Source organism: Scyliorhinus canicula, chromosome 13 (genome assembly GCF_902713615.1).
Source record: "Scyliorhinus canicula chromosome 13, sScyCan1.1, whole genome shotgun sequence".
In the NCBI taxonomy this organism is placed as follows: Eukaryota; Metazoa; Chordata; class Chondrichthyes; order Carcharhiniformes; family Scyliorhinidae; genus Scyliorhinus; species Scyliorhinus canicula.
The window spans coordinates 17,928,856-17,956,219 of record NC_052158.1 but is presented as its reverse complement, the minus strand read 5'-3'; the positions used below and the strand labels follow the sequence as shown (position 1 = coordinate 17,956,219).

At 45.6% G+C, this 27,364-nt stretch overlaps 1 protein-coding gene across 3 annotated transcripts; it reads right to left on the bottom strand.

The window, feature by feature from the left end:
• Window positions 1-133: 133 nt before the first annotated feature.
• LOC119976334 (zinc-binding protein A33-like) lies at window positions 134-26,251 on the bottom strand. 3 transcript variants are annotated; one of them, XM_038816797.1, is made up of 6 exons: window positions 25,837-26,251; window positions 25,358-25,453; window positions 24,084-24,317; window positions 23,273-23,295; window positions 23,070-23,188; window positions 134-1,181 (listed from the first exon to the last, which is right to left on the bottom strand). In XM_038816797.1, the coding sequence occupies exons 1-6, from the start codon at window positions 26,230-26,232 to the stop codon at window positions 661-663; spliced, it is 1,389 nt and encodes a 462-aa protein (XP_038672725.1). In that variant the 5' UTR covers window positions 26,233-26,251; the 3' UTR covers window positions 134-660. The 3 variants fall into 3 exon arrangements, with proteins under 3 accessions (XP_038672725.1, XP_038672726.1, XP_038672724.1); XM_038816798.1 differs by lacking the exons at window positions 23,070-23,188; window positions 23,273-23,295 and adding exons at window positions 5,199-5,317; window positions 5,402-5,424; XM_038816796.1 differs by lacking the exons at window positions 23,070-23,188; window positions 23,273-23,295; window positions 24,084-24,317; window positions 25,358-25,453; window positions 25,837-26,251 and adding exons at window positions 5,199-5,317; window positions 5,402-5,424; window positions 6,214-6,447; window positions 7,488-7,583; window positions 7,967-8,423.
• Between the last annotated feature and the right edge of the window lie 1,113 nt (window positions 26,252-27,364).

Sequence of the window (27,364 nt, the reverse complement as noted above, 5' to 3'; positions counted from 1 at the left end):
TGCTGCGGGTTCAAGAAGGCAGCTCAACACCACCTTGTCAAGGGCAATTAGGGATGAGGGCTCAGCCAGCGACATCCCTTACAAGAGTGAAAAAACATTCTTTGCACATTCACTGAATCACACCAGGTGTCAGTCCCGTCTTCAAATAAAATATTTATTCAAGGGAGGAAACAAAATAAAGATTCACAATGAATTGTGCCACAATTGGAACACAATTCAGGAGATTATGGTTCTTTCTATACAAGTCCAGTGTTTTCGAAAAAATATATTTTGTTCCAAACACATTCAACAAAATATTCTTCACATCCAACAAAGTAAACAGTCTCTACAGTTTTCCCCCATTTACTCCCTCCCCTATCCTCACCCGCAACAAACAGCTCCTCAAATCTAGCCATGAACGGTCTCCACCGGACCTCAAAGCCCTCCTCCAACCCCCCTTCAGGCAAATTTGATCCAGTCCAGTGTTTACGAGTCCCATTAGATTGAGATCGGGACAGTGGGATGGGTGGAGAATCTGAGTGAAATTTACAGAATAAACAATACAGAAACACACTCACCCCCTGACAGCACACAGCAGAGAATCAGGACAACATGTGCTGCTCAGACAGTGAATCAGGCTTCTCACTAAAACTCCGACCTCCCAAAACGTGTCCCACTGCGTTACCCAGAGAGCAGTGTGAGTGGGTCAGAGTCATTATTACAGGGATTAAAGATGGGGTAGAGTTTCTCGGTGAATGTGTCAGTGAAGGTGTACAGGTGAGACATGTCCTCAGAATCGTAAAATGACACCTGTCCTCCCTCATAATCCAGATAAATTCCCAACTTCCGGGGTTTCATTTCCAGCTGGGAGATGACATCCAGGATTTTCAATGATTTGCAGTCTTCAGTCCAGGCGATGACCCAGAATCCATTCTCAGGTGACTGTGTGATGTCTCCTTTCCTGTTGACAGACTCTCTGCAGACACCCACAATCCAGTCAGTCTTGTCTCCAAGACCCACCTCCCAGTAGTGTCTCCCTGATGTGAAACTCTGAGAGCTCAAAACATTTAAGTATACATCAAATCTTTTGGGATGATCAGGTCGATCTGGCTCCTCATTTCCGAACCTCACAATAGTCAGATCCTGGGAAATGATGAGTCCGTCGCTTGCTGTCTCCAGGTCCAGGGTGAGAGATGCTGGAACTGGAAGAGAACATGATTGGGAAGCTGTTACTGTGAGAAAAACAGGAGTGAATGACGGGACGTGTACAGACTGTGATGGGACATCACCACTTTCCTCAGCCCAGGAACTGTGGAAGCTCAGGGACAGAGTGTCTGAAGAAATTTCTCCCCCTTCCCTCAGCTCCATTCACTCAGCTCAGATCTCTCTCCAGTACAACACCTCGGTGAAGCCAAATTGTAGGAACTCGGTCACTGCCCTGTGTCCAGCCTGTTGTGACATTTTTTGGACAGTGTTGACACGTTTTTCAATTTGTGAATGGGATTGAAACATTAACTGTCTCACTTCCCTGTACACAACAGTCAAGGGGGAGTCTGGATGTGCGTTCATTTATTTTCAACGTGGAACCCGAAACGGAAACGTGAGCTCATCCAAATTCTGCTGCCCACAGTCATAACTTCCACCAAGACCCATACACCCATCACCAACCACCTTTCCCCCCTCCCCCCTCGTGATCCACCTCACCTTCCACGTTCCCAGGACCCCATTCTCACTGACCGTCATCGCCTTCTGACCCAGACATATCTCAAACGTAAATGTCTACACGGCATCCTCCCAGCCAGTATCTCTGTAACTTCCTCCAGCCCTACACCCCCCTCCGAGATCTCAGCCAGGACAAGGGGGTGGGCTCTCATCCTCCAGCCCTACACCCCCCTCTTAGATCTCAGTCAGGACAAGGGGGTGGGCTCTCCTCCTCCAGCCCTACCCCCCCCCCTCCGAGATCTCAGCCAGGACAAGGGGGTGGGCTCTCCTCCTCCAGCCCTACATCCCCCTCCGAGATCTCAGTCAGGACAAGGGGGCTGTAGAGCTGGAAGGAGTGATCCTGGTGGAAAATTGACATCTAAATGACAGAGAAATAACTTCAATATCTCAATACACGGTTTTGCTCTTTAACCTCCTCGTATGTTCCCTAGTCTCTGGCAACAGGGGAACAGTCACCCTAACAGGCAGAAACATAGAAAATATACAGAATAACGAGGACAGTAGCAACATGGATATGAAACGGGGTGAATGACAGTTGTTGCTTGTTCAGACTGAAGATAGATATTGGTATTCAAATGGGTTCTGACTTTCCTGATGTAAATTAATGACCTAAACCTTAATGCACAGGATATCATTTCACAATTAACGGTGACAGGACAGGGAGAGAGAGTGGTTAATAAAGAATGCAGCATCTTAGGCTTTATTAACACAGAATAGAGTGACAAAGTTATATCTGTATAAACACTGGTTAACCCTCAACTCTGTTCTGGGAACACACTTTGAGGGAGGATGTGAGGGCATTAGAGAGAGAGCAGGAAACATTCACCACAATGATTCCTGGGAGGAGGAAATTCAGTTACGGACACAGATTGGAGAAGCTGAGGTAGTTCCCCTGAGAGAAGAGAACCAGAGGACACAGAATTTAAACTGATTGACAAAAGAAGCCACATTAGCGTGAGGGAAAATCTGTTCACACAGCGAGTGTTTAGGATCAGAAATGCACTGTATTGGAATCAGATTCAATCACAGCTTTCATATGGAATTGAATCATTAACTGCACAGGAAAAATCTGCAGAGCGACAGAGAAAAAGGTGAAGGAATAGCCCTGGGTGAGTTGGTCTTGCAGTGAGCTAGCAGGAACACAATGGGCCGAATGGTCAGCTCCTGTTTTGTAACTATTCTGGGATTCACAGAAAGAGGCAATTTCAGACCAACATGTGAGATTCGGCTGAAATAGAATTCTCCAGCCCAATCCCGGTTTCCAGTTACTGCTCCATAACACTTTTGGTTACAAAACTTTCACTGTAGATCTGATTACTTTATAAATGTTATGAGGGTTTCTGCCTCTATCAGGCTGAGAGTCCTAGATCCAGACCACATTGTGTGTGAAAATAATCCCTTTAACCCTCCTCCCTCTCACCCTGTATCTATTCTCCCTGATCAGGGACCCCGAGGCAATGGGACTCGGGATTTCCTTTCCACTCTATCTGGACACTCCTAATTTTATACACCTCAATTAAATCTCCCCTCAGCCTCCTCTGATCAAATGAAAACAACCCCAATCTATCCAATCATAACTCAGAACTCAAGTTCTCTGAACCATCCAACACCCTCATTAATCTCCTTGGTAACCTCTCCAGCACACTGATCAGAAAGATATAAAGTACTCTAGTTGTAGACTAACTAGTGTTTAATAAAGTTCTGACATTACATCCCTGCTCTTATTCTCTATTCCTTGGTCAGTACAGGAAAATATCTGGTGTGTTATCGTCACCACTTTATCCACCTGTCCTGAATCTGTGGAGATAAACTCAAATCTCCCTCTGTTCCTCCGCACCTCTCACTATCTTACCACTTATTGTCTATTCCCTTGCCACATCTTCCCCCTCCCAATACATTAACCTCACACTTCTCTGAACTGAATTCCATTCACAGCAAGGCAAAGTGCTGAGGGAGAGACAGAAGGTGAAGTCTGCCTAAGTTGGGAGTTCCTGTCCTTGGTCACAGAGGGGACATAATGTAGTCATGGTAACTGGTATACGGAGTGAGGGGAAGAGTATCCGTCTTGACAACGGGGCATGTGGGGACCAATCAGTGCTCTGTGCTGAGGTCTGGCAATGTCCCTCAGAAATGTCAAAATATCGTTCAACAAATGTTTTCTTATAACCTGGGGAAAGAAAAATACCCAACAATATACAGAGAACAACACCTGGGGTCATCCAGTGTTAGGAAAAAGCAGGAGGGAAAAGGGAGGGACAAACTTAAAACAATTATGATCACCAGAGAAAACATATATGCAAAACTAACGGGATTAAAGACAACTTGTCCCCTGGACCTGATGTCCTGCATCCCAGGATGTTAAAGGAGGGGCTGGAGAGAAAGTGGATGCATTGGTGGTAATCTTTCAAAATTCCCGAGATTACTGATCAGTGATGGGGATACAACTATTTATGATCAATATTCCTGATTGGATGAAGAAACCGAATATGCTGTAGCCAAATTTACTGATGCCACAAAGTGAGGTCGGGAAGTTGTGAGGAGAATACAAAGTGTCTGCGGAGGGATATAGACCAGTTAAGTGAGTGGACAAAGATTTAGCAGATGGAGTATAATGTGGGAAAATGGGAGGTTGCCCACCTTGGCAGGAAGAATAGAAAAGCAGCAAATTATTTCAATAGAAAGAGACAGCAGAATGCTGCAGTACAGAGGGATCTGGGGGACCTTGTACATCAATCACTAAAAGTTAGTGTCCAGGGACAGCAAGGAATGAGGAAAACAAATGGAATATTGGCCTTTATTGGAAAAGGGATGGAGTGTAAAGTAGGGAAGACTTGCTCCAACTTTACAGGGGATTGGTGAGACTGCAGCTTGAGTACTGTGTTCAGATCTGATCTCCTTACATCAGGAGGGAGAGACTCTCATTGGACAGAGTTCAGAGAAGGTTCACTGGGCTGATTCCTGGGATGAAGGGATTGCCTTATGAGGAAAGGTTGAGCTGGTTGGGTCTGTACTCACTGGAGTTTAGAAGAATAAGAGGTTGTCTTATTGAAACATAACATTCTGAGCGGATTCCTTCACCAGGGTAGATGCTGGGAGGATGCTTGATCTCTGGGCCAATCGAGGTGTCGGTGACACAGCATCAAATGAAGGGGGCTCTATTGAAGACAGAGATGAGGAGGAATTCCTTCTCGGAGAGGGATATTAGTCTTTGGAATTCTCTACCACAGAGAGCAGCAGAGGCTGGGTCATTGGTTCGTGATCGAGTTCGAGAGATTGTTGATCAACAAGGGGTTAAGGGTCATCTGGGACAGGCCGGAAAGTGGAGTAAAGGCCCCAATCAGATTAGAGATGATCTTATCAAAAATCAGAGCAGGTTCACTGGGCTGGACCACTCCTGTTCTTATTCCTTCTGATTTTCTGATCATTTCATCAGTGTGTCAAACCTCATTAATCACGTGGATAACAGCAGGGAGACAGTAATATACAGAGAATGATACCTGGTGAAATCACTGCTCTCATTTCCCTCCACACTTTAATGTATTTGAATGGTTCACCAGCGATATCCACAGGTAACTGAGTGGAGACAGTTCCAGGCTTGTGAAACTCCATCTGACTCCTGTAAAAACAGGTCTGGAAATCAGTGTGTGTTAGAGAGACAGCAGTGATCACATCACAAAACTGTTTCTTTATATCTGCTTACCTCATCAACAGGTCTTGAATATCCTGAGGGGAAAGAAACAGAAGAGATATGATCGAGTCAGATTAAAGAGTTCCTGTTGTAAATCTCGAGTAGAAATTGAGAGACCAAGATTTCAGTAAGAAAATAACTTTTATTCTTTATTTTTATTCCCTCTTGGAGCTCATCTTGTCCATCAGACCCACCTCCTGTCCCCTCCATCCAATTCCCAAAAACTACTGATCTCCCAACCTCCCCTCCTGGTCCCCATGTTAGCTGGGATTGTAAACTGTTTCATCTCTTCAGGTGTTGCCTCTCTCTCTCATTTAAATCTACATCTTCACCCATCTCCCCAAAAAACCCATCCTTACAAACTTTCCCTCCTCATTATTCCCGGTCAGTCTGCAGCCTTTGACACGGGTCGATCACACCATCCTCCTCCATCGCCTCTCCACTGTTGTCCAGCTGGGTGTTCTACCCTCACCCGCTCCCATTCTTATCTCTCTAACCATAGCTCCATCACCCCTGCAATAATGCACTTTAATCCGCCCTCAGCAGATCTCAGTAGAACTCCATCTGCAGCAGTGTAAACATCTCCAGTTCCCAGCCCAGCTCTCTCGGAGTCCAGTGATCAATCAGTGCCGTGGTTACGCTGTGTATAGGAATCACACTGAGATTATCTCACCTCATTTCCCATTGGACCCTTACTGACAGCAGAAAGAGACATCTTTCAACCAATCAGACTGAGGCCTAATCCAAACCCAGAGGTTAAAGGTCAGAGTGCCCGCCCTCAGTCTCTGGAATGTTTCACTGGACAAGACAAAGAGATTTTGTACCTTGAGGAACTCTGGGGCCAGTTGTACCTCCAGTCTCGATTTAAGATCTCTTATTGCTACTTCAAGAGAAGAGATTTCATCCATAGTTTTGGTTAAATTGTTCTCCATGTCCTCGAATATTTTATTGCTTTTTCTCTCCAACTCTGCTTTCATCAGCTGCTCCTTCTCAAACAGGAACTTGTGCATCTTTTCAAATTCACTGTTGATTTCATTTCTCAGTCTGTCAACTTCAGCCTGGAACAGATTGAATACAGAACGGAATAAACAACGTTTATAATCTCAGTATCCCTGGTCTCTGTCCACTGGGATATAGGGATAAAAATTTATATCCAGCAAGGATAACAAACAATGACAACTCACTGCCGGCTGAACAGTTTGATGGGATATTGGCTATGTGGGACTGAGTTACAAACAAACATTGTAAAGTGATTCCAGTGGTTAATTATGAAATAATAGACATCAAGGGCTGAGTCACTAAGTGGAATCTAATTGTGGAATTCAGATGGTTTAAATATGGAATAATGGATACCTGGGAGTGAGTTATAGACTGGAATCTAATTGAGGGGTTCAGATGGTTTATATATAGAATAATGGATACCTGGGAGTGAGTTACAGACTGGAATATAATTGAGGGGTTCAGATGGTTTATATATAGAATAATGGATACCTGGGAGTGAGTTACAGACTGGAATCTAATCGAGGGGTTCAGATGGTTTATATATGGAATAATGGATATCCTCGAGTGAGTTATAGACTGGAATCTAATTGAGGGTTTCAGATGGTTTATATATAGAATAATGGATACCTGGGAGTGAGTTACAGACTGGAATCTAATCGAGGGGTTGAGATGGTTTATATATAGAATAATGGATACCTGGGAGTGAGTTACAGACTGGAATCTAATCGAGGGGTTCAGATGGTTTATATATAGAATAATGGATAGGGGAGTGAGTTACAGACTGGAATCTAATCGAGGGGTTCAGGTGGTTCATATATAAAATAATGGATCCCCGGGAGTGAGTTACAGACATGAATTATTTCAACAATCGATGGGATTGGCTTGAGAGAGAAAGTAAGACATTTAAACATTGTTATAATAATCTGCAATTTACAGACGGTCCCTTATATTGCAGTTCAGGGAGCAGCCCGCAGTGTACTTTGGAGCAGCAGCATTTTATTCAGTAAAACTCTCTCTCTGACTGTGTGAGAAGCTCACTCACTCTCAATAACAAACACAGGGAAGTTTACACAAAGCCTAAAGGGCACTCTCCTACCTTCATGTGGAAAATCCCATCCTCTCGTTCTCTTTTACTGTGAAGACTGAGGTCCATTTGCTTCTGCAGAGTTTCCAATGATGTTTCTAACTTGTTCTGAGACAGAAAGGACACAAATGGGTTTGTCAAAGGAAACAATCATTGTCACCGTCTGGCAGAGTTTGCTGTGTTTAAATAGAGTGAGGCCAGTGAGGTAGAGAAGGAGATATTCTCAGGATTGATTACACTCAATAAACAAAGTAGAAGCTGTGGGTTAATTCTGTTTATTGCAATTATCCTTCTCCAGGTTAATTCCCCTCCTCAATCAATCCTCTACTCGCTTCAACCCTCTCCTCTTTCAACATCCCTCTCCCCTTACATACCCCTGTCTCTCCCGCCCTCTCTTCCTCTCCCCACATTCTACAAACACTCTCTCTCTCTGTGACTTACACCCTGTCCCTCTTCCCCATCTACCTGTGCCAGGAGCAGTGATCCAGTACCTTGTATATCTGGGCTGCCTCCTTTATTGGGATCACACTGTGCATCTTATGAGCTCTGGACATCCCACACACCAGGCAGATCGCTTTGTGTTCATCTTCACAGAAGAGTTTCAGCTTCTCCTCGTGTTCCTGACAGTAAAACTCCTCCTGTGGCTGTGTCACCTTCACCTCTCTGATCTTCTCCACGACGTTACCCAGGGTCCGAGCGGGCCTGACGTTCCTCTGGGTGAAGACCTGTCGACACTTAGGGCAGGAAACATCTCCCGGGACCTTCTGCCAACTCTGGGAGATGCAGGAGCTGCAGAAATGATGTCCACATTCCAGAGACACCGGGTGGGTGAATATCTCCAGACAGATGGGACAGGTTAGTTCCTGTGTGAGATCTGGAGATGCCATCTCAGTGCCCAGAGTCTCTCTCTCCTTCCCTGTTCCCGCTCTTTCACTTTCAATTCCTGTTCAGCTCTGCACTTCCTGGATTTCACTTCACGTGATCAGTGACACACTCAGTGTCAGCAACTTTGGAATTAAATCAAACTGACCCCTTTATTGTGTCTGGAGCCTTTATCACTTTTATAAAGTCAGATTTATAACATTATTTCTCTTCTCTCTCTACAAACCCACCCCTTGAAAACTCTCTCTCCCCTTTCCCCACCTCCCTCAACTCCCCCCGTGTGAGGAACTCAGCAATGGCTTTCTTAGTTACAATCCAGACCATCCTTACAGCTGTTTCTGTTACTAACCTCCTGCCCCCCAACCCACTGACTAAACACCCCCCCTTCACCCCCACATCTTTCTCTAGTTTCTCTCCTCTCCCTCCCCCCCAAGTCCTTTCCAAATCCATCTAATCCCTGAGCCCCTCCTTATCCTCTCTCCACCCTGTCACCATCTGACCCTCATTCTCACAAAAAACATCTTTTTGAACATGTCCACCCCCATCTCCAACCTCCCCCTTCTCCAAATTCCTGGAGAGTCTCTCTCTCTCCCTCCCAAATCCGGGCCCATCTTTTCCCCCCTCAATCCTGCCGCAACCTCTCTGATCAGCTTCTGGACAGGAAGATGGAAAGTTGGTGCAGAGTTTCTGTAACTGGAGTGAACAGGAACAATGGTGTGTTGGAGCTGCTCATTTCTCAGATGCTGCACATTCTCTGCCTGTGGGGAGAAGCGTCTCGAAGAACAGATTCAGTCTCAAATTTTGTTGTCTGATTGACGCTGCTGTCGAGTCCCTTTGGATGTTTTACTTCATTAAAGGCGCTATATAAATGTAAAATGTAATGAATCAAAATGCTGGAAACTGTCCTGAGGGGAGTCTCCAGTGCCAGTCCGAGACCCTGACACACACAAACACAGACCCTCACACACACAGACCCTGACACAGACACACACAGAACCTCACACACACACAGACACCCTAGCTGGGCTGAGCTTCCATTTACTGGAGAGTGATGAAGGGACAGGCTCTGTCAGCCACCAGATCACATTTACACATCAGGAGCTGGGACATCTACTGCCCAATAACATCTTTAAATTCCTGTTCACCTCCTGCTCCATCCGTTTGTTAATCTTCTGTTAGTTTGAACAAATCGTGAAGCTGATTCTGGCTATTGCCTCACCCACAGTTTGTGATCATCTCACAAGACATGTTACTGAGACAGTGATGCTCATTAATAGGATATTCGACTGGGGTGGCAGCAATCAATGGGAAACAGTGAATCAGCCTCTTGTTGAACACTCTGGACAATATCCCTTTCCATTGACTCCCACTGGGAGTCACTGTGAGTGTAAATGCTGCCATCGAGCCCAGACTTTAAAATGTTGCTTCACCTGAAACAAGGGCCTCGTATCCATCCCCAAACCCAGTCAGAGTGAGTCCAGCACTGAACTGGTGGGAAGGACCCACTCCCTCTATTTTACCCCCGTCCCCTGCCCTGCCCTGTTCCCAGTGAACGGCAGTGACCTCCTCATTCTAATCCCGCTCTGGGAAAAGATGTTTCTCCTGAATTCCCTATTGGATTTCTCAGTGACTCCCATATCTGAGGGGATTCTGATCCCCAAACGGTGGGGATCGTCGGTGGCCACGTTTGAGGAATTGTTCATCACGAGGGGGGTGGAATGTGTAAAATGGAAACATTTGTACAGATTGTAACATTGTGGCTGGGGGAATGTTCCCCAGGTTGCTTGTTTTTGTTTTTGAATTTATTGAATTTATTTGGAATAAAATACATTAAAATAAACGTTCTCTGCTTCATGGATACACAAATCCTTCCGTCTCCCAATATTTACAAGTCTCTCAACTTTTAAAAATATCCTGAGATCCTCATGTCAAATTGATAATTTTATCAAAAGGTGTTGGGTATTGAGCCCCTCCAGCCTGTTGCACCATTCAGTTAGCTCACAGCTGATCTGTATCTGAACCACATTTACTCGCCTTGGTTTTATAACCTTTGTGTGAAGAAGCGCTTCCCGAAATCCCTCCTTGATCTCTCTCATCCTGATTCACACTTTCCCCATGTTGGCTGGAAGGGCTTTACATGGAGCAGCGCCGCCATCTGCTGGCAGTGCTGTGAATGACCACTTGCACTGTCAGCTGCCTTTCAGTTGGAGACCAGATTGAGTGAGGCAATAAATATAATAATAATAACCTTTATTATTGTCACAAGTAGGCTTACATTAACACAGCAATGAAGTTACTGTGAAGAGCCACTAGTCGCCATGTTCTGGCGCCTGTTTGGGTACACAGAGGGAGAATTCAGAATGTCCAAATTACCTAACAGCACATCTTTCGGGACTTTTGGGAGGAAACCGGAGCACCCGGAGGAAACCCACACAGACACAGGGAGAACATGGAGACTCCACACTGGCAGTGGCTCAAGCAGGGAATTGCACCTGGGACCCTGGAACTGTGTAGCAACAGTGCTAACCACTGTGTTGCCGTGCTGCTCACTATTCTATATATAAACCATCTGAACCCCTCGATTAGATTACAGTCTGTAACTCACTCCCAGGGATCCATTATTCTATATATAAACCATCTGAACCCCTCGATTAGATTCCAGTCTGTAACTCACTCCCAGATATCCATTATTCTATATATAAACCATCTGAACCCCTCGATTAGATTCCACTCTGTAACTCACTCCCAGGTATCCATTATTCTATATATAAACCATCTGAACCCCTCGATTAGATTCCAGTCTGTAACTCACCCCCAGATATCCATTATTCTATATATAAACCATCTGAACCCCTCGATTAGATTCCACTCCGTAACTCACTCCCAGGTATCCATTATTCTATATATAAACCATCTGAACCCCTCGATTAGATTCCAGTCTGTAACTCACTCCCAGGTATCCATTATTCTATATATAAACCATCTGAACCCCTCGATTAGATTCCAGTCTGTAACTCAGTCCCAGGTAACCATTATTCTATATATAAACCATCTGAACCCTTCGATTAGATTCCAGTCTGTAACTCACTCCCAGGTATCCATTATTCTATATATAAACCATCTGGACCCCTCGATTAGATTCCAGTCTGTAACTCAGTCCCAGGTAACCATTATTCTATATATAAACCATCTGAACCCCTCGATTAGATTCCAATCTGTATCTCATTCCCAGATATCCATTATTATATATATAAACCATACAAAACCCTCGAATAGATGCCAGTCTGTAACACATCCGTGCACGAGGTCAGATTCACCCCGCCCAGCGCCTCATTCCCCACTCCCCTATCTACCCCCAACTCCTCCTCCCATTTCTCCTTAATCCTCACCATGTGCATTCCCTCTGCTCCCCCCAAATATCCCCAATCCTACCCTCCTCCTCCATGTCTGGAAGCAGCAGCCGTTCCAATAGGGCGACTTCGGCAGCCTGGGGAACACTTTCCACACCTTCCGTGCAAAGCCCCTCACTTGGAAATACCTAAAATCACTCCCCTCGGGAGCTCTACCCTCTCCCACAGCTCTTCCAGACTGGCGAACCTCTCCTCCAAATATAAACCCCTGGCCTTCATCAACCCCACCTCTCTCCACCTCCTGTACATGCCATCCGTCTCCCCCAGTTTGAATCCTCCATCCTAAAGTGTCTCCTCAGCTGGTTCCACACCCTAACCGTGGACTGTACAACCCGGGCTCTCCGTATATCTCCTCGGTGACAACGGTAGTGCCACCGTTACCATGGCCCTGAAGCTGGGCCCCCTACAGGACTCCTCCTCCATCCTAACCCATTCCGGCCTCTCTCCCTCCCACTATCACCTCACTTTCTCCACATTCACCACCCAATAATAGTACAGCAGGTTCGGTAACGCCAAGTCCCCTTTCTCTCCCTGCCTCTGTATCAGGGCCCACTTCACCCTTGGCACCTTCCCCGCCCAAATAAACTCCCAAATTACATTGACCAAACTCCGGAACAAGGCCTTCGGAATAAAAATCGGGAGCATCTGAAATCCAAATAAAAACCTTGGCAAGACATTCACCTTAACCACTTGGACCCTTCCTGCCAGCATCAGGCGCTGTGTATCCCACATCCTAAAGTCCTCCTTTATCTCCTCCACCAACTTTGTTAAGTTTCACTTATGCAGTGTCGCTCACTCCCCTGTCACCTGGACCCCCAGATCCCTAAACCTATCCCCACCTACCCTAAATGGCAACACCCCGAAATACACTGAAGCAGAGAAAGGTAACAAGCAGAGACAGTGAACAATTAGGGAGGGAAATGGTATCTTAGCCTTTATTACAATGGGGTTGAAGTATAAGAGAATAAGTCTTGCTGCAATGTAACAGGGATTGAGTGTGGACACAGCTGGAGGGCTGTGGACAGTTTCAGTCTCCTTACCTGAGGAAACATATACTTACCTTAGAGGAAGCAATGAAGGTTCACGGAATTGATTCTTGGGATGAAACGGTTTTCCGATATGAGGAGGGATTGAGTTGGACGGCTCTATATTCTTTGAAGTTTAGAAGAATAAGAGATGATCTTATTGAAATATATACCATTCTCAGAGATCCTGACAGGGTAGATGCTGAGACTGGTCTAGAACGAGGGGGTCACAGAATCAGGATAAGGGGTCGTCCATTTCAGACTGAGATGGGGAGAAATTCCTTCCGCAGAGAGAGTTTGGAATCTTTGGAATTCTCTCCCTCTTGGTGAGGTGTCAGTGAGTATATTCCTCACAGAGATCGATATATTCCTGAGTACAAAGGGAATGAAGGGATAGGATGGGAAAGTGGAGTCGGAGTTGATGTTCAGACAGGATCTTCCCGAATGGTCACAGGTCCTACTCCGGAACCTATTCTGATATTCTCATTCCTGATACCACCACCTGGAGGTTCCCTTCCAGTCACTCACCATCCTGACTTGGAATCATATCGGCCGTTCCTTCACTGTCGCTGAGTCCAAATCCTGGAACTCCCTCCCTAACAGCACTGTGGATGTACCTACACCAGCTTCTCAAGTGCAATTAGGGACGGGCAACGAGGGCTCAGCCAGCAACACCCACATCCCATACAGGAGTGAAAAAACATTCTTTCTGCTCATTCACTGAATCAATAATCATCACACCAGGTGTCAGTCCCGTGTTAAAATAAAATATTTATCAAGGGAGGAAACAAAATAAAGATTCACAATGAATTGTTCGAGAGCTGGGCAGTTACCACAATTCAGGAGATTTTGCTTCATTCTATACCAGCCCAGTGTTTATGGGCCCCATTATATTGAGATCGGGACAGTGGGATGGGTGGAGAATCTGAGTTAAATTTACAGAATAAACAATACAGAAATACACTCACCCCCTGACAGCACACAGCAGAGAATCAGGACAACATGAGCTGTTCAGACAGTGAATCAGGCATCTTACTAAAACTCCGACCTCCCAAAATATGTCCCACTGCGTTACCCAGAGAGCAGTGTGAGTGGCTCAGGGTTATTACCAAAGATATTAACACAAGGACTAAAGATGGGATAGAGTTTCTCAGTGAATGTGTCAGTGAAGGTGTACAGGTGAGACATGTCCTCAGCATTGTAAAATGACACCTGTCCTCCCTCATAATCCAGGTAAATTCCCAACTTCCGGGGATTCACTTTCAGCTGCGAGATGGCATCCGGGATTTTCAATGATTTGCAGTCAGGAAGCCGAGCGATGACCCAGAATCCATTCTCAGGTGACTCTGTGATATTTCCTTTCCTGTTGACAGACTCTCTGCAGACACCCACAACCCAGAGAGGTTTGTTTCCAAGACCCACCTCCCAGTAGTGTCTCCCTGATGTGAAACTCTGGGAACTCAACACATACACACATTCATCAAATCTTCCCGCATGATCAGGGAGATCTTGCTGCTCATTTCCGGCCCTCACACTAGTCAGATCCTGGGAAATGATGAGTCCGTCGCTTGCTGTCTCCAGGTCCAGGGTGAGAGATGCTGGAGCTGGAAGAGAACATGATTGGGAAGCTGTTACTGTGAGAAAAACAGGAGTGAATGACGAGACGTGTACAGACGGTGATGGGACATCACCACTTTCCTCAGCCCAGGAACTGTGGTAGCTCAGGGACAGAGTGTCTGAAGAAATTCCTCCCCATTCCCTCAGCTCCGTTCACTCAGCACAGATCAGCATCAATTCACTGAGAATAAAGATCTCTCTTCAGTACAACACCTCGGTTAAGACAAGTTGTAGGGAGTCAGTCACCACCCTGAACTCAATCTACTGGAATCTGACACTGGTTGTCCCCTGTTGATAATTTCAGGCCCCCCAGTGCTCACTGATCCTCATCAGCTTTGAACCCAGCAATGCCTCAAACCTAAAATTGTCACTGCCCACACTCCATCTCTGTCACCTCCTCCAGTCCTACACCTCCCTCCGAGATCTCAGTCAGGATAAGGGGGTGGGCTCTCCCCCTCCAGCCCTACACCTCCCTCCGAGATCTCAGTCAGTATAAGGGGGTGATCTCTCCCACTCCAGCCCTCCACCCCCCCTCTGAGATCTCAGTCAGGATAAGGGGGTGATCTCTCCCACTCCAGCCCTCCACCCCCCCTCTGAGATCTCAGTCAGGACAAGGGGGTGGGCTCTCCTCCTCCAGCCCTACACCCCCCTCCGAGATCTCAGCCAGGACAAGGGGGTGATCTCTCCCACTCCAGCCCTCCACCCCCCCTCTGAGATCTCAGTCAGGACAAGGGGGTGGGCTCTCCCCCTCCAGCCCTACACCCCCTCTGAGATCTCTGCCAGGACAAGGGGGTGATCTCTCCTCCTCCTTTTCAAACTCCAGCCACTGGATCATTGCTCTCCAGCTGAGGAGGTGTAAAGTCTCAGCTGAAAGAGGCTCCTCCAACACTGCAGCACTTCCTCAGTACTGTGCTGGGATTGTCAGTCTGGACTTCCTGCTCCAGATTCTGGAATGGGACAAAAATCTACAGCTTTCTGACTCAGTGATGGGATAACACGGACAACAGCTACATTCCCACTGGGAATTCCATTCACACTCGGAAGGAGTGATCCCAGTAGAAAATTCCCATCCAAATGACAGAGAAATTACTTCAGTTATCTCAATACACGGTTTTGCTCTTTCATCTCCTTGTATGTTCCCTGGTCTCCATGCCAACATGGGCCCTAACAGACAGAAACCTAGAAAATGTACAGAATAACGAGGACAGTAGCAACATGGATATGAAATGGGGTGAATGACAGTTGTTGGTTGTTGTCAAACTGGACATAGATTATACATTAGTGTTCACAGGGGTCAGTGTTCGCACCCCGACTCTTCCTGGTGTAGATTAATGACCTAAACCTTGATACAGAACATCATTTCACAAACTGATGTGGCAGGGGGATGGGAACCAGATTAGGAAGTTAGAGGTCAATAAAGAAGCAGCAACTAAAGCCAGTAAGGTACGAGACAATAAACTCAATGTGACTAAGGGGAAGAGTAGACAGGGAAGAGGTGATGATCGCAAAGGGACAGGTGGTCTGAGGTGCATTTGTTTTAATGCGAGAAGTGTAGCAGGTAAGGCAGATGAATTTAGGGCTTGGATTAGTACCTGGGAATATGATGTTATTGGTATTACTGAGACTTGGTTGAGGGATGGGCAAGACTCGCAACTAAATATCCCAGGGTATAGATGCTTCAGGAGGGATAGAGAGGGAGGTAGAAGGCGGGGAGGAGTTGCATTACTGGTCAGAGATGATATCACAGCTGTGATTAAGGAGGGCACGATGGAGGATTCGAGCACTGAGGCAATATGTATGGAGCTAAGAAATAGGAAGGGTGCAGTAACATTGTTGGGACTTTACTATAGGCCTCCCAAAAGCGAGCGTGAAGTAGAGGTACAAATATGGAGACAGATTATAGAACAATGTAGGAGCAATAGTGTGGTTGTGATGGGAGATTTTAACTTCCCCAACATTGAATGGGACTCATGTAGTGTTGGAGGCGTAGATGGAGCAGAGTTTGTAAGGAGCATCCAGGAGAGATTTTTAGAGCAATATGTAAATAGTCCAATTCAGGAAGGGGCCATACTGGACCTGGTATTGGGGAATGATCCCGGCCAGGTGGTTGAAGTTTCAGTCGACGGTTACTTTGGGAATAGCGATCACAATTCCATAAGTTTTAGAATACTCATGGACAAAGACGAGAGTGGTCCTAAAGGAAGAGTGCTAAATTGGGGAAAGGCCAACTATAACAAAATTCGGCAGGAGCTCGGGAATGTGGATTGGGAGCAGCTGTTTAAGGGTAAATCCACATTTGAAATGTGGGAGTCTTTTAAGGAAAGGTTGATTAGAGTGCAGGACAGACATGTTCCTGTGAAAATGAGAGATAGAAATGGCAAGATTAGGGAACCATGGATGACGGGTGGAATTGTGAGACTAGCTAAGATGAAAAAGGAAGCATACATAAGATCGAGGCGACTCAAAACTGATGAAGCTTTGGAGGAATATCGGGAAGGTAGGACAAATCTCAAACGCGCAATAAAGAGGGCTAAAGGGGTCATGAAATATCTTTGGCTATCAGGATTAAGGAAAATCCCAAAGCCTTTTATTCTTATATAAGGAGCAAGAGGGTAACCAGTGAAAGGATTGGCCCACTCAAAGACAAAAGAGGGAATTTATGCGTGGAGTCAGAGGAAATGAGTGAGAATTTAATGAGTACTTTGCATCGGTATTCACCAAGGAGAGGGACATGATGGATGTTGAGACTAGGGATGGATGTTTAAATACTCTAGGCCATGTCGGCATAAGGAAGGGGGAGGTTTTGGGTATTCTAAAAGGCATTAAATTGGACAAGTCCCCAGGATCAGATGGAATCTATCCCAGGTTACTGAGGGAAGCGAGGGACGAAATAGCTGGGGCCTTAACAGATATCTTTGCAGCGTCCTTGAGCACGGGTGAGGTCCCGGAGGACTGGAGAATTGCTAATGTTGTCCCTTTGTTTAAGAAGGGTAGCAGGGATAATCCAGGGAATTATAGACCTGTGAGCTTGATGTCAGTGGTAGGCAAACTGTTGGAGAAGATACTGAGGGATAGGATCTATTCACATTTGGAAGAAAATAGACTTATCAGTGATAGGCAGCATGGTTTTGTTCAGGGAAGGTCATGTCTTACAAACCTAATAGAATTCTTTGAGGAAGTGACAACGTTAATTGATGAGGGAAGGGCTGTAGATGTCACATACATGGACTTCAGTAAAGCATTTGATAAAGTTTCCCATGGCAGGTTGATGGGAAAAGTGAAGTTGTATGCGGTTCAGGGTGTACTAGCTAGATGGATAAAGACCAGGCTGGGCAACAGGAGACAGAGAGTAGTGGTGGAAGGGAGTGTCTCAAAATGGAGAAAGGTGACTAGTGGTGTTCCACAGGGATCCGTGCTCAGACCCTGTTGTTTGTGATATACATAAATGATCTGGACGAGGTATAAGTGGTCTGATGAGCAAGTTTGCAGATGATACTAAGATTGGTGGAGTTGCAGATAGCGGGGCGGACTATCAGAGAATACAGCAAAATACAGATAGATTGGAGAGTTGGGCAGAGAAATGGCAGATGGAGTTCAATCCAGGCAAATGCGAGATGATGCATTTTGGAAGATCTAACTCAAGAGCAGACTATATGGTCAATGGAAGAGTCCTGGGAAAAATTGATGTACAGAGAGATCTGGGAGTTCAGGTCCATTGTACCCTGAAGGTGGCAACGCAGGTCGATAGAGTAGTCAAGAAGGCATACAGCATGCTTGCCTTCATCGGATGGGGTATTGAGTACAAGAGTCGGCAGGTCACGTTACAGTTGTATCGGACTTTGGTTAGGCCACATTTGGAATACTGCCTGCAGTTTTGGTCGCCACATTACCAGAAGGATGTGGATGCTTTAGAGAGGGTGCAGAGGAGGTTCACCAGGATGTTGCCCGGTATGGAGGGTGCTAGCTATGAAGAAAGGTTGTGTAGATTAGGATTGTTTTCCTTGGAAAGACGGAGGTTGAGGGGAGACCTGATTGAGGTCTACAAAATTATGAGAGGTATGGACAGGGTGGATAGCAACAAGCTTTTTTACAAGAGTGGGGGTGTCAATTACAAGGGGTCACGATTTCAAGGTGAGAGGGGAAAAGGTTTTTTACGCAGAGGGTGGTGGGTGCCTGGAATGCTTTGCCAGCGGAGGTGGTAGAGGCGGGTAAGATAGCATCATTTAAGATGCATCTGGACAGATATATGAACAGGTGGGGAACAAAGAGAAGTAGACCTTGAAAAATAGGTAACAGGTTTAGATAAAGGATCTGGATCGGCGCAGGCTGGGAGGGCCGAAGGGCCTGTTCCTGTGCTGTAATTTTCTTTGTTCTTTGTTCTAATTAGCGGTGACAGGACAAGTTGAGAGGATGATTAATAGGAATGCAGCATCTTAGGCTTTATTAACACAGAATAGAGTGACAAAGTTACATCTGTATAAAACACTGGTTAATCCTTAACTCTGTTCTGGGCAATACACTTGAGGAAGGATGTGAGGGCATTAGAGAGAGTGCAGGAAACATTCACCACAATGGTTCCTGGGAGGAGGAACTTCAGTTACGGACACAGATTGGAGAAGCTGAGGTGGTTCCCCTGAGAGAAGAGAACCAGAGGACACAGAATTTAAACTGATTGACAAAAGAAGCCACATTATCGTGAGGGAAATCCTTTTCATACAGCGAGTGTTTAGGGTCAGGAATGTACTGTGGTGGAATCAGAGTGAATCACAGCTTTCAAATGGAATTGAATCATTAACTGATGAGGAAAAATCAATGGCAGGATCAGTCAGAGTCAGCATGGATTCATGAAGGGAAAATCATGCTTGACAAATCTATTGGAATTCTTTGAAGATGTAACCAGTACAGTTGACAAGGGGGAGCCAGTCGATGTGGTATATTTGGACTTTCAGAAGAAGTTTGACAAAGTCCCGTATAAGAGATTATTGTGCAAAATTACAGCGCATGGGGTTGGGGGAAATGTATTGAGGTGGATAGAAAACTGGTTGGCAGAGAGGAAACAAAGACTAGAAATTAATGGGGCCTTTTCAAATTGCCAGGCAGTAGCAAGTGGGGTACCACAAGGATCGGTGCTGGGACCCCAGCTATTCACAATATATATGAATGATTTGGATGAGGAAACAAAATGTAACATCTCAAAGTTTGCAGATGAATCAAATTGGGTGGAAGGGTGAACATAACATAAGAACTCGGAGCAGGAGTAGGCCATCTGGCCCTTCGAGCCTGCTCCGCCTTCAATGAGATCATGGTTGATCAAGTGTGGACTCAGCTCCAATTTCGCGCCGAACACTTTATTCTTCAAACTGTGAACTGTGACGACGATTCAGGGATGCTACAGCATGATCTGGACAGGTTGGGCGAGTGGGCAAAAAAATGGCAGATGCAGTATAATTTGGATAAGTGCGAGGTTATTCACTTTGGAAGCAAAAACAGGAAGACAGATTACTACCTGGATGCTTGTAAATTGGGAGAGGGGAGTGTGCAGAAGGACCTGGGTGTCCTTATGTACCAGTCGCTGAAGGTCAGTATGTACTGCAGCAGGCTGTAAAGAAGGCTAATGGTATGTTGGCCTCCATTGCGAGAGGTTTCGAGTATAGAAGCAGGGATGTGTTGCTGCAATTATACAGGGCCTTGGTGAGGCCACACCTGGAGTATTGTGTGCAGTTTTGGTCTCCTTCTCTGAGGAAGGATGTTCTTGCTCTCGAGGGAGTGCAGCGAAGGTTTACCAGACTAATTCCAGGGATGGCGGGACTGTCATATGAGGACAGATTGACTAGGTTGGGATTGTCCTCGCTGGAATTCATTAGAACGAGGGGGGGATCTCATGGAGACTTATAAAATTCTAATAGGACTAGACAGGGTAGATGGATGGAAGATGTTACCAATGATGGGTGTGTCCAGAACCAGGGTCACAGTCTGAAGATTCAGGATCAACCATTTCGGACAGATACAAGGAGACAGTTCTTCACCCAGAGAGTGCTGAGCCTGTGGAATTCATTACCACAGGAACTAGTTGATGCTAAAACATTGAATATATTCAAAAGGTGGCTAGGGCACTTGGGGATAATGTTATAAAGGCTATGGGGCGAAAGCAGGATTAGGCTATTGAGTTGGATGATCAGCCATGACCATGATGAATGGCGGACCAGGCTTGAAGGGCCAAAAGGCCTCCTCCTGCTTCTATGTATCTATATAATCTGCAGAGCTACAGAGAAAAGGTGAAGGAACGGCCCTGGGGAGTTGATCTTGCAACGGGCTACCAGGAACGCAATGGGCCGATTGGTTTCCTCCTGTTTTGTAAACATTCTGGGATTCACAGAAAAAGGGAATTCCAGACCAACCTGATTCGGCTGCAAATTAATTCTCCAGCCCAATCCCGGTTTCCAGTTCCTGCTCCGTAACCCTGTCGGCACCTTTAGTGTTGATCTGATTACTTTATAAATGTGACGAGTGTTTCTGCCTCAATCTTCCTTTCCCAGATCCAGACCACGCCCTGAGTGAAAATAATCCCCTTTCACTCTCCTCCCCCTTACCCTGTATCTACTCTCCCTGATCATGGATCCCGAGATAATGGAACTCAGGGCTTCCTTTCCACTCAGGACATTCCTAATTTTATACACATCAATTAAATCTCCCCTCAGCCTTCTCGGATCGAAAGAAAACAATCCCAATCTATCCAATCATAACTCAGAACTCAAGTTCTCTGATCCATCCAACACCCTCATTAATCTCCTCGGTAACCTCTCCAGCACACTGACCAGAAAGATATAAAGTACTCTAGTTGTAGACTAACTAGTGTTTAATAAAGTTCCTACATTACCTCTCTGCTCTTATTTTCTATTCCGTGATCAGTCAGGAAAATATCCGGTGTGTTATCTTCACCACTTTATCCACCTGTCCTGAATCTGTGGACATAAATTCAAAGCTCCCTCTGTTCCTCCACAACTCTCACTATCTTTCCACTTATTGTCTATTCCCTTGTCATATCTTCACTCTCCCAATACATTAACCTCACACTTCTCTGAACTGAATTCCATTCACAGCAAGGCAAAGTGCTGAGGAAGAGACAGAAGGTGATGTCTGCCTAAGTTGGGAGTTCCTGTCCTTGGCCACAGAAGGGGACAGAATGTAGTCATGGTGACTGGTGTACGGCGTGAGGGGAAGAGTATCAGTCTTCGCAACAGGGCATGTGGGGGGCAATCGGTGCTCTGTGCTGAGGTCTGGCAATGTCCCTTAGAAATGTCAAAACATCATCAAATAAATGTTTCCTTATAACCTGGGGCGAGAAAAATACCCAACAATATACAGAGAACAACACCTGGGTTCATCCAGTGTTGGGGAAAAGCAGGAAGGGAAAGGGAGGGATAAACTTAAAAAAATCATGATCACGAGAGAAAAAGTGTCTGGAAAACCAATGAAATTAAAGACAACTTGTCCCCTGGACCTGATGTCCTGCATCCCAGGATTTTAAAGGAGGGGCTGGAGAGAAAGTGGATGCATTGGTTGTGATGTTTCCAAATTCCCGAGATTACTGATTAGTGATGGGGATACATCTATTTATGATCAATATTCCTGATTTGATGAAGAAACCCAATGTACAGAAGCTAAATTTTCTGATGCCACAAAGTGAGTTCGGGAAGTTGTGAGGTGGATACAAAGTGTCTGCGGAGGGATATAGACCGGTTAAATGAGTGGACAAAGATTTAGCAGATGGAGTATAATGTGGGAAAATGGGAGGTTGTCCACCTTGGCAGGAAGAATAGAAAAGCAGCAAATTATTTCAATAGAAAGAGACAGCAGAATGCTGCAGTACAGAGGGATCTGGGGGACCTTGTACATCAATCACTAAAAGCTAGTGTCCAGGTGCAGCAAGGAATGAGGAAACAAATGGAATGTTGGCCTTTATTGGAGAAGGGATGGAGTGTAAAGTAGGGAAGACTTGCTCCAACTTTACAGGGGATTGGTGAGACTGCAGCTTGAGTACTGTGTTCAGATCTGATCTCCATACATCAGGAGGGAGAGATTCTCATTGGACAGAGTTCAGAGAAGGTTCACTGGGCTGATTCCTGGGATGAAGGGATTGCCTTATGGGGAAAGGTTGAGCTGGTTGGTCTGTACTCACTGGAGTTTAGAAGACTAAGAGGTTGTCTTATTGAAACATAACATTATGAGGGGATTCCTTCACCAGGGTAGATGCTGGGAGGATGTTTGATCTCTGGGCCAATCGAGGTGTAGGTGACACAGCATCAAATGAAGGGGCCTCTATTGAAGACAGAGATGAGGAGGAATTCCTTCTCGGAGAGGGATATTAGTCTTTGGACTTCTCTACCACAGAGAGCAGCAGAGGCTGGGTCATTGATTCATGACCGAATTCCATAGATTGTTGATCAACAAGGGGTTAAGGGTCATCTAGGGCAGGCAGGAAAGTGGAGTAAAGGCCCCAATCAGATCAGACATGATCTTATCAAAATCAGAGCAGGTTCAATTGGCTGGACAACTCCTGTTCTTATTCCTTCTGATCTTCTGATCATTTCATCAGTGTGTCAAACCTCATTAATCAAGTGGATAATGGCAGACAGACAGTAATATACAGAGAATGATACCTGGTGAAATCACTGCTCTCATTTCCCTCCACACTTTGATATATTTGAATGGTTCACCGGCGATAGCTACAGGTAACTGAGTGGAGACAGTTCCAGGCTTGTGAAACTCCATCTGACTCCTGTAAAAACAGGTCTGGAAATCAGTGTGTGTTAGAGAGACAGCAGTGATCACATCACAAAACTGTTTCTTTATATCTGCTTACCTCATCAACAGCTCTTGAATATCCTGAGGGGAAAGAAACAGAATAGATATGATCGAGTCAGATTAAAGAGTTCTTGTTGTAAATCTCGAGTAAAAATTGAGAGACCAAGATTTCAATTAGAAAATAACTTTTACTTTTTCCTTTCATTCCCTCTCGGGGCTCATCTTGTCCATGAGACCCACCTCCTGTCCCCTCCATCCAATTCCCAAAACTACTGATCTCCCAACCACCCCTCCTGGTCCCCATGTTAGCTGGGATTGTAAACTGTTTCATCTCTTCAGGTGTTGTCTCTCTCTCTCATTTAAATCTACATCTTCACCCCTCTCCCCAAAAAATCCATCATTACAAACTTTCCCTCCTCATTTTTCCCGATCTGTCTGCAGCCTTTGACACGGTCGATCACGCCATCCTCCTCCATCGCCTCTCCACTGTTGTCCAGCTGGGTGTTCTACCCTCACCCGCTCCCATTCTTATCTCTCTAACCATATCTCCATCACCCCTGCAATAATGCACTTTAACCCGTCCTCAGCAGATCTCAGTAGAACTCTATCTGCAGCAGAGTAAACATCTCCAGTTCCCAGCCCAGCTCTCTCGGAGTCCAATCATCAATCAGTGTCGTGGTTACGCTGTGTATAGGAATCACACTGAGATTATCTCACCTCATTTCCCATTGGACCCTGACTGACAGCAGAAAGAGACAATCATCCAACCAATCAGACTGAGGCCTAATCCAAACCCAGAGGTTAAAGGTCAGAGTGCCCGCCCTCAGTCTCTGGAATGTTTCACTGGACAAGACAAAGAGATTTTGTACCTTGAGGAACTCTGGGGCCAGTTGTACCTCCAGCCTCGATTTAAGATCTCTTATTGCTGCTTCAAGAGAAGACATTTCATCCATGGTTTTGGTTAAATTGTTCTCCATGTCCTCGAATACTTTATTGCTTTTTCTCTCCAACTTTGCTTTCATCAGCTCCTCCTTCTCAAACAGGAACTTGTGCATCTTTTCAAATTCACTGTTGATTTCATTTCTCAGTCTGTCAACTTCAGCCTGGAACAGATTGAATACAGAATGGAATAAACAACGTTTATAATCCCAGTGTCCCTGGTCTCTGTCCACTGGGATATAGGGATAAAAATTTATATCCAGCAAGGATAACAAACAATAACAGTTCACTGCCGGCTGAACAGTTTGATGGGATATTGGCTATGTGGGAGTGAGTTACAAACAAACATTGTAAAGTGATTCCAGTGGTTAATTATGAAATAATAGACATCAAGGGCTGAGTCACTGAGTGGAATCTAATTGTGGAATTCAGATGGTTTACATATGGAATAATGGATACCTGGGAGTGAGTTATAGACTGGAACCTAATTGAGGGGTTCAGATGGTTTATATATAGAATAATGGATTCCTGGGACTGAGTTACAGACTGGAATCTAATTGAGGGGTTCAGATGGTTTATATATAGAATAATGGAGACCTGGGAGTGAGTTACAGACTGGAATCTAATCGAGGGGTTCAGATGGTTTATATATGGAATAATGGATACCAGGGAGTGAGTTACAGACTGGAATCTAATCGAGGGGTTCAGATGGTTTATAAATAGAATAATGGATATCTGGGAGTGAGTTACAGACTGGAATCTAATTGAGGGGTTCAGATGGTTTATATATAGAATAATGGATACCTGGGAGTGAGTTACAGACTAGAATCTAATCGAGGGGTTGAGATGGTTTATATATAGAATAATGGATTCCTGGAAGTGAGTTACAGACTGGAATCTAATCGAGGGGTTCAGATGGTTCATATATAGAATAATGGATCCCCGGGAGTGAGTTACCGACATGATTTATTTCAACAATCGATGGGATTGGCTTGAGAGAGAAAGTAAGACATTTAAACACTGTTATAATAATCTGCAATTTACAGACGGTCCCTTATATTGCAGTTCAGGGAGCAGCCCGCAGTGTACTTTGGAGCAGCAGCATTTTATTCAGTAAAACTCTCTCTGTCTGTGTGAGGGGCTCACTCACTCTCAATAACAAACACAGGGATGTTTACACAGAGCCTAAAGGACACTCTCCTACCTTCATGTGGGAAATCCCATCCTCTCGTTCTCTTTTTCTGTGAAGACTGAGGTCCATTTGCTTCTGCAGAGTTTCCAATGATGTTTCTAACTTGTTCTGAGACAGAAAGGACACAAATGGGTTTGTCAAAGGAAACAATCATTGTCACCTTCTGGAGGGGTTTGCTGTGTTTAAATAGAGTGAGGCCAGTGAGGTAGAGAAGGAGATATTCTCAGGATTGATTACACTCAATAAACAAAGTAGAAGCTGTGGGTTAATTCTGTTTATTGCAATTATCCTCCTCCAGGTTAATTCCCCTCCTCAATCAATCCTCTACTCGCTCCAACCCTCTCCTCTTTCAACATCCCTCTCCCCTTCCCTATCCCTGTCTCTCCTGCCCTCTCTTCCCCTCCCCACATTCTACAAACACTCTCTCTCTCTGTGACTTCCACCCTGTCCCTCTTCCCCATCTACCTGTGCCAGGAGCAGTGATCCAGTACCTTGTATATCTGGGCTGCCTCCTTTATTGGGATCACACTGTGCGTCTTATGAGCTCTGGACATCCCACACACCACACAGATCGCTTTGTGTTCATCTTCACAGAAGAGTTTCAGCTTCTCCTCGTGTTCCTGACAGTAAAACTCCTCCTGTGGCTGTGTCACCTTCACCTCTCTGAACTTCTCCACGATGTTAATGAGGGTCCGAGCGGGCCTGACGTTCCTCTGGGTGAAGACCTGTCGACACTGGGGGCAGGAAACATCTCCCGGGACCTTCTGCCAACTCTGGGAGATGCAGGAGCTGCAGAAATGATGTCCACATTCCAGAAACACCGGGTGGGTGAATATCTCCAGACAGATGGGACAGGTTAGTTCCTGTGTGAGATCTGGAGATGCCATCTCAGTGCTCAGAGTCTCTCTCTCCTTCCCTGTTCCAGCTCTTTCACTTTCAATTCCTGTTCAGCTCTGCACTTCCTGGATTTCACTTCACGTGATCGGTGACACGCTCAGTGTCAGGAACTTTGGAATTAAATCAAACTGACCCCTTTATTGTGTCTGGAGGCTTTCTCACTTTTATAAAGTCAGATTTATAACAGTATTTCTCTTCTCTCTCTACAAACCCACCCCTTGAAAACTCTCTCTCCCCTTTCCCTACCTCCCTCAACTCCCCCGTGTGAGGAACTCAGCAATGGCTTTCTTAGTTACAATCCAGACCATCCTTACAGCTGTTTCTGTTACTAACCTCCTGCCCCCCAACCCACTGACCAAACATCCCCCCTTCACCCCCACATCTTTCTCTACTTTCTCTCCTCACCCTCCCCCCAATTCCTTTCCAAATCCATTTGATCCCTGAGCCCCTCCTTATCCTCTCTCCGCCCTGTCACCATCTGACCCTCATTCTCACAAAAAACATCTTTTTGAAAATGTCCACCCCCATCTCCTACCTCCCCCTTGTTCTCCAAATTCCTGGAGAGTCTCTCTCCCTCCCAAATCCGGTCCCATCTTTTCCCCCCTCAATCCTGCCGGAACCTCTCTGATCAGCTTCTGGACAGGAAGATGGAAAGTTGGTGCAGAGTTTCTGTAACTGGAGTGAACAGGAACAATGGTGTGTTGGAGCTGCTCATTTCTCAGATGCTGCACATTCTCTGCCTTTGGGGAGAAGCGTCTCGAAGAACAGATTCAGTCTCAAATATTGTTGTCTGATTGACGCTGCTGTCGAGTCCCTTTGGCTGTTTTCCTGCATTGAAGGTGCTATATAAATGTAACTTGTTGTTGCCTCTGACTGAATCAAAGTGTTTGTGCTGGAAACTGTCCTCAGGGGGGTCTCCAGTCCCAGTCAGAGACCCTCACAGACACACAGACCAAGACCCTGACACACACACACCCTCACACATGCAAACACAGACCCTGACACACACACACCCTCACGCACACACACACAAACACAGACCCTGACACACACACGCACCCTAGCTGTGCAGAGCTTCCATTTACTGGAGAGTGATGAAGGGACAGGCTCTGTCAGTCACTC

Coding starts and splice junctions, on each gene's coding strand:
- LOC119976334 (XM_038816797.1), bottom strand. CDS start 26,232: ATGGCATCTCCAGATCTCACACAGGAACTAACCTGTCCCATCTGTCTG. Junction 24,318..25,357: donor ATGGGATTTCCCACATGAAG/GTAGGAGAGTGT, acceptor AATCTGTTCCAG/GCTGAAGTTGACAGACTGAG. Junction 23,296..24,083: donor TGGCCCCAGAGTTCCTCAAG/GTACAAAATCTC, acceptor CTTTCCCCTCAG/GATATTCAAGAGCTGTTGAT.